This window comes from Mastigoproctus giganteus, chromosome 10 (genome assembly GCF_048544385.1).
Source record: "Mastigoproctus giganteus isolate SK-2022 chromosome 10, ASM4854438v1, whole genome shotgun sequence".
In the NCBI taxonomy this organism is placed as follows: Eukaryota; Metazoa; Arthropoda; class Arachnida; order Uropygi; family Thelyphonidae; genus Mastigoproctus; species Mastigoproctus giganteus.
Genome location: NC_143584.1, coordinates 183,571,016 through 183,584,273, shown reverse-complemented (window position 1 = coordinate 183,584,273; position 13,258 = coordinate 183,571,016). Strand labels below are relative to the sequence as shown.

Sequence of the window (13,258 nt, the reverse complement as noted above, 5' to 3'; positions counted from 1 at the left end):
TCCTTCAGTCTAAAAAACAAACAGACACTAGCTGCTGCAAACCTCAGAATACTGATATGTACTGCAATACAAATTTTAAGCGAGATACTAAAAGACAAGTTACTTATTAAAATAAGTTTAAATTAACTTATTTAAATAAGCAATTTGTGAAATTTAAAATGAACTTCTCTTTTAGCGTCTCACTTGAAACTGGTAGTACATTTTAACATTCTGAGATTTGTGGCAATTGGGTGTCCAATCATTGTTTAGGCTGACAGAGTGGGATGCAACTTGTTTCTTGAGTGCTAAAATTCATGATTGTAATTAATTTTATTGTGTGCATTTGTTGTATACACTTTTAAAAAAATAACAAAGGTAAGTTCCTTCTTATATTTAAAGTTATCAACTTCAATACACCGGATCCCATAGTCCTTTTATTAAAACTGCATGATAATGCAATAGTCTTCATTCTTACAGCAGAACACACTTGAATTTGTAATGAGCTGCCTAATATTGCATCTTTCAAACAAATACAACAAGGGCCTCATTTGCATTGATATTCTCAGAATTTACCTTAAACAACCCAATACACTGCCCTAACTGCTGTTTTGATAGTAGTTTCTGATAAATACTGTCCAGCTGTCTCTTAATGAGATAGTGCTATCTCGTTAAAAGACAGCTGAACAGTATTTACCAGAAATTTGGCAAAGCAGTTGAGAAAATAAATGGCTGCTTTGTCTTTGTGCTTTCCCTTTACAGGAACATGTAAAGGGAGAGCACAAAATTTTAGATTTCACAGTTCTTTCTTAAGAATACCAAAAATACTGCTTTTATAGTAACAGATTTAGTGCAAGAAATGTTTTAAGAAAAGCTTTTAAAGAAATGTTTTTTAAATGAAAACCCTTTTACAGTAAAATTACTTCTGGTTATTTTGGTATAGCATTTAACTGTGCTACTTACTTTTATGTGACTGTAATGTGAAATGAAAAATATAACATGCACTACTATACACACACGATATGTTCTTAATTCTAAACAAAGAAATACATTCTGTTATTTTATTGAACAAAATTAGGCTGCTCTCACATTCCGCAAGACAACAGCTTTATTAAATAATTCAATCAATTGAAAATACCAATTTTTATCAGAAAATTCAGTTATACTATATTCTGCATGATCTTTTTTTTTCCATATGCTGATCCAAACTTCATTTTTCCATATTCGTTAACAATGCAGACATGCTAAAAAATATATCAAAAAGCATAATAAAACACAAAATAATTATACAATATATTAAATTTATATGCTTAATAGTAAGTTATAATAAAGGCAAGACCATCAGAATTAAAACTTACATTTATGTCTCTGAAATGTTCATTATAGTCAATTGCATATCCAACAATAAACTTATCTGGAACTTCAAATCCACAATCTATAGAAAATAATTGAAACAGATTTTTTTTATTAAAAACAAAAAAAAAAGAAAATGAAAGTAAATTACATTAATTTTAATGACTAATCATATCCCTGGTCTTAGATATCTAATATATTCAAGGAACTTTATAGTTATCTAGACCAGTGGTTTCCAACCTTTTGTCACTCGAACCACAACTGACCGTTAAAAGACACTATATTTGCAGCGCACCTAAAGAGTAATTGCCACTGAACTGAATGGAGTTTTTCAAATATCACAGCACACCTGAAGTAGGTCACAGCATGCAAATTGGGAACCACTGATCTAGACTAGGGTTCTGAAAGGCACAGGATGTAATTTCCTCAAGGGAACTATATAATGTATATTCTGGCGTTTAAGTTGACGTGGCATATAAAATCGACTTCTAATTTTTTGCCTTGAAAATTCGTGCCTAATCTTATATTTGCCATGTCTTTTTTCAGCCATCTTTCACATTTTGCTTTAAAGTTTACACTGCACAATTAATTGTGATGGTTGGTTGGGTTTTATTGGCGCATAATTAATTGTGAAGAAAGTGTACAGTACACTTTCAAGACCAAAACCTATAAACACGAGTGATAATATGATTGCCCTTACTAATACTATATGTGTACACGGAAGGCTCTGTTATGTAAATGAGCCATTCCTTGTAGCATGTTTAGTACTGTACTGAAAATTAGTTTCCCTGTAAACAATGCCTCGATATGGAAGTGCTATAAGAAATTACCAGTCCCAAGAGTATACTTTTTGAGAACTCAAAAATAAACCTAAAAACATAACCAATATTGATTAACATTTTCATCTCATGAAGAACAAATTCTTGAGTTTTAAAATGTGAGCAACAATGTATATTTCTGTAAAAATATGCATATATATATATATATATATATATATATATATATATATATATATATATATATATAATAAATTGTAAATATACTGGTATTATTTCCTGTCTTTCTAATTCTAAGCAGGTGCCTTTAATTCAAGTTTACAATTTTATATTAAATGTACAGGGCAACCTTAAAATTTTGGATGTTTTTTAGTGCTTCAAAAGCCTACATAATATTAATATTTTTTAAAAGGAACAATTAGCAAGAATACATATATAGGCTTAGCAAAAGTGGTAACAAACTGTATCCTGCATATAGTGCAAGGAAGCTAAAGGTTTTTGCTGCACTGACTGAGGAGGGGGGAAACATGAGTAGATAAGCAAATACAAATTATTTGCTTCCCTCCTCACATAGGTAACTATCCAGCACTGTTCTTTTAATTTATTCAAACTCTCAGCCTGAACTACTTGTGAAGGCAACCTGTTCCAGCAATCGACAACTCACTGGACAAAAGAAAATTTCCTACAATCTAGTCTAAACCTCTTCCCCTGTAATTTATGCCTTCAAGTTCTAGAATTCTCTATAACAGTGAAAATTCCACCTTCATTCATTTTACTAACCCCTTTCAGAGCCTTATAAACCTCAATCAGGTCACCTGGGTTGCTCTCAAAGGGTTGCTCTTACGAAGAAAGGCTTAAGTTTTGCAAATTACAGAGTCTGGAGACTAGGCACCGGCGAGGTGATCTGATAGAGGTGTATAAGGCTTTGAATGGTTTGAGCATGCTCAATGCCAATGGGATTCTTCATCTTGCTCAGAATAATCACCTCAGAGGGCATAAATTCAAATTGAGGAAGGACGGATGTCGGATAGATGTGCGGAAATTTGCCTTTGGCCAGCGGGTGGTTGATTGGTGGAACTGACTTCCATCACTTGTTGTTGAAGGTGGGTCGGAAAACTGCTAGTTGGGGGGGATACAAGGACTAATAGATTAACAGTAGCCACTGGCAGAGGTGGAAGTGATTCTTGCACTGCTTCTATTCAAATGAGCAGAAGTCTGAAAAACAAGATGCAGGATATTTCAGAGACTGCTGGTAGTCATTGCGTTACAAGTAAACACATGGGTTGTGTTAGGGTAGCTAAGAATAGAAACAGGTGCATGTATACCTGCATGTACACCAATGCTAGGAGTTTGGTAAATAAATTTGATGAATTTGAGGTATTGCTCAAAACATCAAAGGCAGATATTGTTGGGATATCAGAGATGGTGTCACACAGATATAAGTAATGCGGAACTGGAATTTGGGGAATACAATGTATATAGAAAGGATAGACAGGACAGGAGGGGAGGAGGGGTTATGCTATTAATTAAGAAACACATAAAGTCAAAGGAAGTGAAGCCAGTTGACATCGATGGACAGGGCAGTGTCGAGTCAGTTTGGTGTGACATAAGCATAGGGAAATCAAAATTGAGAGTAGGAGTGTGCTATAGGCCTAATGACTCTGATGAGTATAATAATATATTGTACAGGGAAATAGAGTGGGCCAGTAAATCAGAGAGTCTTATAATGGGGGATTTTAATTTCCCAGATATTGACTGGAATTTGTGGGTTGGTCACTCGCACACTAGCAAGGCTTTTGTGGATTTATTGGATGATTGTTTTCTACATCAGCATGTTCGTGAGGCAACAAGAGGGAGCAATACTCTTGATCTGATTATCAGTAGTGATTCTTCATGCATTAAGAACCTGCAGATAAATGAACCACTAGGTGGCAGTGATCACAGTGTGTTGAAGTGGGATTTACTCAAGGAGGTAACTACCATCAGAGGTAAAGGGAAGGGTTTTTGTTTTCGTAAAGGCGACTATGATGGTCTGAGACAGTATTTAAATTCTATACAGTGGGACCAACCGATGATGTTACCAACAGCAAACTCAAAATGGGAAGCATTCAAGGAACTAATCTTGGTGGCTACCAGGCTTTACATACCAACTAAGAAATATTGTTCAAGGTTTAGGCCTAAATGGTTGTCAGATGGACTAATGAGACATGTAGCAGAGAAGAAAAATGCATGGGATACATACAAATTAATGGGTGACATGGAAGCCTATGATAGATATAAGTTGGTCTGTAACCAAGTCACAAAGGAGATTAGGCAGGCAAAGGCAGACTACGAAAAATCCTTGGCAAAGGATGCAAAGAAAAACAGAAAGGAGTTCTTTACATACTTGAACTCGAGAAGGAAAGGGATGAATCAGATTGGTCCACTGGATATTGATGGTTCAACAGTTGAGGATCCTGCTCAGGTGGCTAACAATCTAAACGAGTATTTTGCATCTACATTCACGCATGAGGAGTTATTCAGGAAGGAGAATGATGTAGGTAAAGTAAACATTGGCAGTGAGCTGGATGATTTTGTAATAACTGAGAGGAAAGTGGAGGAGAGATTGTTGAGGATAAACATAAAAAAGGCACCTGGGGTGGATGGGATCTATCCAGTTATATTAAAGGAGGCAGCAAAGGAAGTATGCAAACCCCTAGCCATAATAATGAGAGCTTCTTTGGACTCAGGGGAGGTACCCATAGACTGGAGATGTGCAAATGTAACCCCAATTCACAAAGGAGGATCAAAGGCTGACACAAGTAATTATAGACCTGTTAGTTTAACTTCTGTTCCAGGTAAATTAATGGAGGCACTGGTTAAAGAAGCACTGCAGGATCATCTAGACAAGAATTCAGTTATAGCTCAGACGCAGCATGGTTTTTTTAAGGGCAGGTCTTGCCTGACCAATTTGATTGGATACTATGATGTAGTCACAAAAGAACTGGATGCAGGGAATAACTTTGATATTATATATTTGGATCTTAGAAAGGCTTTTGATACTGTTGCACATGGAAGACTGCTGCACAAATTGGAGCAGTGTGGCATTGGAGGCAAATTGCTGCTATGGATAAGGGGATGGTTGAGTGGCAGAAGACAGAGAGTGGTAATCAATGGACACTGCTCAACGTGGACTAATGTTATTAGTGGAGTTCCTCAGGGTTCAGTGTTGGGTCCGTTGTTGTTTTCGGTGTTTATGAATGATATTGATGATGGGATATCAAGTTTAATGTCTAAGTTTGCAGATGATACAAAGGTTGGCAGGATCATTAAGGACACTACTGACGCTATGCTGCTGCAACAGGATCTGGAAAGGTTGAACAGATGGGCTGAGAGGTGGCAAATGAAGTTTAACATTGACAAATGTAAAGTACTACATATGGGTAACAGTAACCCCAGAGCAATGTATCAACTCTGCGGTACTACACTGACAGTGGTGGAGAATGAAAAGGACCTGGGGGTAATTGTGCAGGCAGATATGAAGTTCTCTGAGCAGTGCAGACGAGCTGCAAGAGTAGCTCATGGTGTCTTGTCAATGATATACAGGAATTTTTCTAGCAGGGATAAGGAGGTGATTATTCCCTTGTATAAGGCAATGGTTAGGCCACATCTTGAGTACTGTATACAGGTCTGGAGGCCTCATTTCAAGAAGGATGTAGAGCTGCTGGAACGGGTACAGAGAAGGGCAATAAGATTAGTAAATGGAACAAAGGGTTGCTCTTACGAAGAAAGGCTTAAGTTTTGCAAATTACAGAGTCTGGAGACTAGGCACCAGCGAGGTGATCTGATAGAGGTGTATAAGGCTTTGAATGGTTTGAGCATGCTCAATGCCAATGGGATTCTTCATCTTTCTCAGAATAATCACCTCAGAGGGCATAAATTCAAATTGAGGAAGGACGGATGTCGGATAGATGTGCGGAAATTTGCCTTTGGCCAGCGGGTGGTTGGTTGGTGGAACCGACTTCCATCACTTGTTGTTGAAGTTGATAGCCTAAACAAATTTAAAGCTCAACTGGACAGGTATTTCGAACGAACGGAGGGGTGAAATGGGAGAGGGTTTTTTTTTTTTTTTTTTTTTTTTTTGGCTGATGCTGAATAAGCTTGCTTTCTTGCATCATATGCCTCTACTAATACTAATGCTAATGCTAACCTCTGAAGTGCCTGGTTGCCAAGCTCTGTAGCTCACATATACAGTCTTTTCTTATAGGGCCACCTTTCTACCGATCTCACCATGGAGGTGCCCATCTTTGGACCCCTTGCAAGAAGTTCAATATCTTTTTTCAGATGAGGTCTCCATACTTGAACACAGTATTTCAAATGTGATCTTACAACTGTCTTATACAGTTGTAAGATCTATGTGGGACTATGACCTCCTAACTCTACAGATAATGTTCAATAAATCATCGATGGTACACAGAAGGCTCTGTTATGTAAATCTTCCTTTCTTCCTCTACTGTTTTTAATTCAACTCCACCAAGTGTGCAATTTATTTTGGGGTTGCTGTTCCCCAAGTGAAAGACCTTACATTTTGCTGCATTAAAACATAGCCGTCATTTTTCTGACCATTCTTGCAGCCTATTCAAGTTATCCTGAAGGAGCACTGCTTGGTACTGATCATTAATTCTCTACCAATCTTTACATCAGCAAATTTTGACATCAAGCCTTCTATCCCATCATCAATGTCATTTATGAAAATCAGAAACAACAGTGGTCCAAGAACCGATCCTTGGGGAACCCTACTTCTAACTTTACACCAATCTGAAGAATATCCATTAATCACAACATTATGCCTTCTGCCCTGCAGCCACCCAGCAATCCATCTTTGAATTTTTACAATAATCCCAACGTGTTCCAGCTTATACAATAAGCTCTCGTGAAGGATTGAGCCAAACAACTTGTTAAAAACCAAATAAGCTGTTTAAATTAATATACTGACAGTAAGACAGAACACTGACATCACTAACTTTGTTCACAGTTGGAGAAAAACATGTCAAGAAGCCATGCATATGACCAGTAATACATTGTAGAATATTTCCATTAGAACTTCCATCTATTCCAAATTATAAATTTGTAGTCAAAGTGAAGAGTATGTATTTAAATTAAATCTCTAGGTAACCATTAAAATTTTAATCTTCCACTCACCAACAGATTCCTATATTTATGCACTTAATTTCATCTACAGCATAAATAATTACTGACAGCTTCTGATTCATGATATGTCGATACTTGAGGCAAGTGAATTTATAGTTCCCAGAACTATGTAATTAATAAACACTCCACAAATTCTGCAATGCAAATAAAAACAAACCAGCATTCAACCAATTAGGAAAATTCACATTTTTTTGCTTCTATTTCTTTCTGCTGGCACATTACTTTCAATTTCTAACAGTCTTTAAACTTTAAAATTCTATAACAATTGTATGAGTGCACTGCTTGCAATGTAAGAAATATAATAAACAAATAATTTTTAAAATAAAATATATATGCTTAACATAGGAAACTTTATAACAAGTAAAATACTATTTATCACTAGTTCTATTTTCTTAAAAAATAATAACAAAAAAGACTTTACTATGTATTCCCACAAAATAACAAATAAAATTAATGGCTGAATCAATATCTTATTTTCAAACATTTTTATAGAAAGAAAATATACTTTTATCTAAATACAAATTACATGGGAGGCATAAATGAAATGGCAAGGAAGAATCATTAAGTAACCATAATTCTATTTTAGAGAAAAACAAAAACAATAGCCAAATGAGCTACTTGTAAAAAGGATTAGCTATTTTGCACATTACACAACTAATGATCACTTTATATTCATGTGTTTTTCAGTCTTTTGAAAAAAACATTGCAACTAAAAGTGTAAAGAAAAGATTCAAGTGTTTGATTTCTTCTTAACCTGTAGAAATTCAACACCTCAGAATAAATTTTTATTCTGAGAATACCATAGCAAAGCATCAAAGGTATGAATGGTATGGCAAGTTCAAAGGAGGCTATGAAGAATACTGGCTAATCTCAAATGTCTGTTAAAGATGTCAACACTGAAGCTGTTTACATAATAATCACCTGTGACAAATGGGTGACATATTATCAAACTGCAGAACATCTGCATCCTCTAATTTTAAAGTAACAATAGCAATGAAAAAAATGAAAGAAAGCAAGCTTACACAGCATCAGACAAAAAAAAAACTACCCATACCATCTGTCTATCCCCTCTAACTGTCTAATCCTTGCTAAAATTTATTCAAATTACCCACTTCCACAACACCAGATAGACGTTCGTTTCTAAAGTCAATTAAAATAAAATAAATTTTCTGTTTATACTCAGGAATGACAACACGGTCAGAGGAGTTCACAAGGTAGAGAGAATACAAGAAACAGCACTATATTTAGCAGTCACAGACTTGAAGCCCGGTCACTTAAGGCACATACTTATGCACCCTCACACCTGACTAAACTATGGCAGCCTCTCTGGCTGAAAGCATTTCACATCTGTCCTGCATCATCCTCTCTCAATTTAAAGTAATATCCCATTATAATGCCACAGTCATCCAAGCAAAATAAGGATGCCATTAGCATTTAGTTAACTCAATCCACTCAAAGCCTTAAAACACTGCTATTAGATTTGATCAGACAAAATGCCTGGTTTCAAGGTTCTGCAATTTTCAGCACTGAAGTCTTTCTTGATAAGAGTACCTTTTTATGGCCTGAACATTTCGTAATTGAAATAAAGACTATGATAAATTCTTTCAAACAGAAGGTGAACTCACTGTTTATAAGGATTCTGATGGTCTAATGGCAGCAATGAACATGAGATATGTTCCCGAAGAATGCCGACTATTTATAGACACTTCTAAGGTTAGCCTTAAGGCTGTGTTATTACATAATGGAAATATGCTGCCTTCAATACCTCTTGTGTATGCTGCCCACAAAAGAAACATATGTAAACAAGGAGAAAATCCTCTTAGGTGTACTGTACACTCAGAAGTGTGAGTGGCAGATATGTGGTAATTTGAAGGTAATCACCATTTTATTAGCACTACAAAAGGGTTACACTATTGCTTTCTCTGCGAGTGGGGTAGTCATTCCAAGGATATGCACAATGAGAAGGGGGAATTGGCCTCAACAAAAAACATTAACACCTGGAATGAAGAATATAGCATTTTAAACTGGTAGATCCAAATAGTTTTGCTTCCACCACTCTACATCAAACTGGGGCTCATGAAAAACTTTGTGAAGGCTTTGGAAGCGAACGGTCCTGCATTCACATACTTGCAAGAGAAATTTGTACAGTAGTCTTTACAGAAAAAAAAAAACAAAAAGGCAAGACTTAGTACAGAGAAGATTAAGGTGGGTGTGGTCCACAAATAAGGAAACTTTTCAAAGACGAATAGTTAGAATGTGCCCTTAATGATAGCGAGAAATCAGTGTGGAAGTCCTTTCAAAATGTTTCGGCTGGTTTTCTAAGAAATGTTAAAACCAGCAACTACAGGTAGCTTGTGGAAGATCTCATTACTTCTTACAAAAAACTGGGGTGCAACATGTCATTGAAGATGCATTTCTTGCACTCACACCTGGATTTCTTCCTGCCAAACTGTGGTGCCGTCAGCAATGAACATGATGAGCAATTCCATCAAGACATTGCAGCGATGGAACAAAGATACAAAAGCAAATGAAGTGCCATCATGTTAGCCAATTATTGTTAGCATTAGCATTAGCATTAGTAGAGGCATTTGATGCAAGAAAGCAAGCTTATGCAGCATCAGCCAAAAAAAAAAAAAAAAAAAAACCCCACTTCCACTTCACCCCTCTGTTCGTTCAAAATACCTGTCCAGCTGAGCCTTAAACTTATTTAGGCTATCAACCTCCACCACAAGGGATGGAAGTCTGTTCCACCAACCAACCACCCGCTGACTAAAGGCAAATTTCCGCACGTCTATCCTACATCTGTCTTTCCTCAATTTGAATTTATGCCCTCTCAGGTGATTTTTCTGAGCTAGAGGAAGAATCCCATCAGCATTGAGCATGCTTAAACCATTCAAGGCTTTATACACCTCTATCAGATCACCTCGCTGGTGCCTAGTCTCCAGACACTGTAATTTGCAAAACTTAAGCCTTTCTTCGTAAGAGCACCCCTTTGTTCCATTCACTAATCTTGTTGCCCTTCTCTGTACTCGTTCCAGCAGCTCTACATCCTTCTTGAAATGAGGCCTCCAGACCTGTATACAGTACTTGTTGGATGGTGAAAAGGGATGCTCCCGAAACTGAGTACAAGCGAAAGGCGAAAAGGTGCCGTGTTTGGTACAAGTATGTTCATAGCTACGGTCATATAAATAAAAAATACCTTGTATAAATATAAACTACTTTTTTTCAAAAACAAGAGCCAATCTATCATTTTAAGCACTATTTCTGCATTTAGCACCCCAAAATCTATAACGTAAACTTACCTTCATGCCCATAACAAGATATGACCCAAAATTTGTTGTTCAGTATAATAGTTAGATCTTTAAGTAAATCCCACATCAGTAGATTCTGATCACTGCCACTCAGTATTCCTTTATCTGGAGATAAAGGAAATCATAAACAAAAGTATTGCTTTTGCTTGTTTCCTCTCTAACAATCTGGTAGAAAATAGTCATCAAATAAATGCAGAAAAACTGTATTATTGTGTGAGTGACCAACCCACAAGTTCCAGTCATTATCTGGAAAGCCAATATCTCCACTCAATATCTCTCATTATAAGACATGCTGATTTCCTGGCCATCTCCTACTCTCATTTTTGTTGTCCCAGAGCTTATATCATGCCACACTGATTAAATATTATACTGGCCACCCACATCAACCAGATGTACTGCCTTAGATTCCACGAGGTGTGGCAATGAAGTTCCCAGACTGGTGCTGTTGCAGCCATGTTCAATGAGTTTGAAAATAAACAGAAGTGGCATGTTGTAGTTCAAATTTCCTTCAACAGACAGTGGTACAGAGATCAACCAGTAGGCTGGAAGGTTGCACGTAACAACCAGTTTCATTAGTATATGTCAATTTTGCTTTAAACTGGGAAAATCTACAACAGAAACGTGAAATGTTAAAAACTGTTTATGAACAGTTGGTGAAACTGTCAATGAAATGTTAAGTCATACCAGTATGTTTGAATGGTGGATGAAAGCTGGATGTTTGCAATGTCCCAAGAAGTGGACATCCATCAGCCTCTTGAAATGAGAACAGAGTTGCAAAAGTTTGGAAAATTGTGGCTGCAGATTGTCATTTGTGCCTCAGAATAATGTCTGATGAGTTTAATATGAATAAGGGGACAATACATCAAATTCTGCATGAAGAATTACAAAAAAGGAAGGTCTATGCAAAATTTGTGCTACATAGCCTCACAAATGAGCAGAAGCAACAAAGAGCGTCATCAAGCAAAGACTTCATCCAGACTAGGCAAGACAATTCTAATTTCCTTGACTATACTGTCATTGGAGAAGAGCACTACAGATGCATCAGAGCATGCAGTGGACTTCAAAATCATTACCAAGGCCCAAAACATTTCATTTACAGAAGTCCAGGATCAAGATGATGTTGTTCATGTTTTTTAACAAACAGGATGTGATTCACAAGGAATTTGTACCTGAAGGGGAGAAAGTCAATGCTGCGCTCTACATACAGGTGCTTCAAAAGGTTATTGAAGCTCGTTTCTAGATAGGTTGCAATTTGTCACAATGTCTCGATGTAAAGAGTGTGAGGATATTAGGTGCCAACTCAGCATTGTTATGGGCCTTTATGAGAGCTTGAAGAACATGGTGGATGCCCTCAAATAAATTAAATTCAGGGTGCATCAAGCTCTCAGCTGCCCACATCAAAGCCAGAGCTTGCACCTGATTATCAGGCAACACAAGTTGTAGAACAGATGTGCGGAAATTTGCCTTTAGCCAGTGGGTGGTTAATTGCTGGAACAAACTACCATCTGTCATTGTGGAAGTTGATAGATTAAATATATTCAAGGAGGAACTGGACAAACTTTTAGAAGGAATGGATGTGTGAATTTTTTTTTTTTTTTTTTTATGATGCTACATAAGCTCATAAGCTTGCTTTCTTGCATCACATGCCTCCATTACTACTACTACTACTACTACTATTACCGCAGCAATCCCAAAGGAAAAATGATTTGGTCCATAAGAGCTATTTGTTGTCGATGACTCTATTGTCAGAGAAATGGGAATTATATTGTGTAAAAAGGATAGGTGAAATAGGACCAAGGTATGTCTGCCAGGGACAAAAGTTAATGGTGTTGTAGGGCAGATATCTTTCAAGGGCACAAAAGGTGATATTGTTGTACACATTGGCACTAGTGACATTAAGAGTAGATCTGCAGACTTACTCAACAAGTACAGGTTAATGTTGAAAAAAAGTCGTGAGTTAGGGTTAAATTTCAAAGTGTCTGCAATTCTGCCCAGACACGATAGGAGAGAGTATATGATGAGAGCCTTGTCAATCAATCCGGCCCTGGAAAGATTGTGCAAGGCTCATGGGGCAGAATTTTTCTCAGCATGGTCTGTGCTTGTTACCAGGAGAAACTGCTTCTACAGGATTGGGATACACTTGAACAGAAAGGGTGCAAGAATATTTGCTGATGCTATTGAGGCAGTGTTAGGTGGGTCAGAAAACCACTAGCTTGAAGGGCTATATAGAATAGATTAACAATGTCTGCAGGCAGAGATGAAAGTGATTCTTGCACTGCTTCTGCTGGAATGAGCAGCAGCCTGGAAAGCAAGGTGCTGGGAATTTCAAGAACTGCTGGGAGTCATTAATGAAACAGGTAAATATATAGGCTATGTTAGGATAACTAAGAGTAAGAACAGGTGCATGTATACTTGCAAGTACAACAACGCTAGAAGTGTAGTAAATAAATTTGATGAATTTGAAGCACTGGTAAAGACATCAAAGGCAGATATTGTTAAGGTATCAGAGATGCGGTATCACAGATATAAAGAATGTAGAATTTGAATTTGGAGAGTATACTGTGTAGAAAAGGACAAAGTATTCAGAGTATTCTTGTATTATAGGTGTTCCCCAGAGTTTCTCCTATACACTGCTGATGCATCTGACAGGAC

At 36.9% G+C, this 13,258-nt stretch overlaps 1 protein-coding gene across 1 annotated transcript in view; it reads right to left on the bottom strand.

The window, feature by feature from the left end:
- Positions 1-1,136: 1,136 nt before the first annotated feature.
- LOC150079615 (hypoxanthine-guanine phosphoribosyltransferase-like) overlaps positions 1,137-13,258 on the bottom strand; it is a 95,373-nt gene continuing 83,251 nt past the window's right edge. Inside the window, exons 7-8 of the mRNA XM_090383136.1 lie at positions 1,335-1,411; positions 1,137-1,220 (exon numbers count right to left, since the gene is read on the bottom strand). Of these exons, the coding sequence (XP_090239262.1) occupies positions 1,137-1,220; positions 1,335-1,411 (161 nt within the window). The remainder of the gene's footprint in view (positions 1,221-1,334; positions 1,412-13,258) is intronic.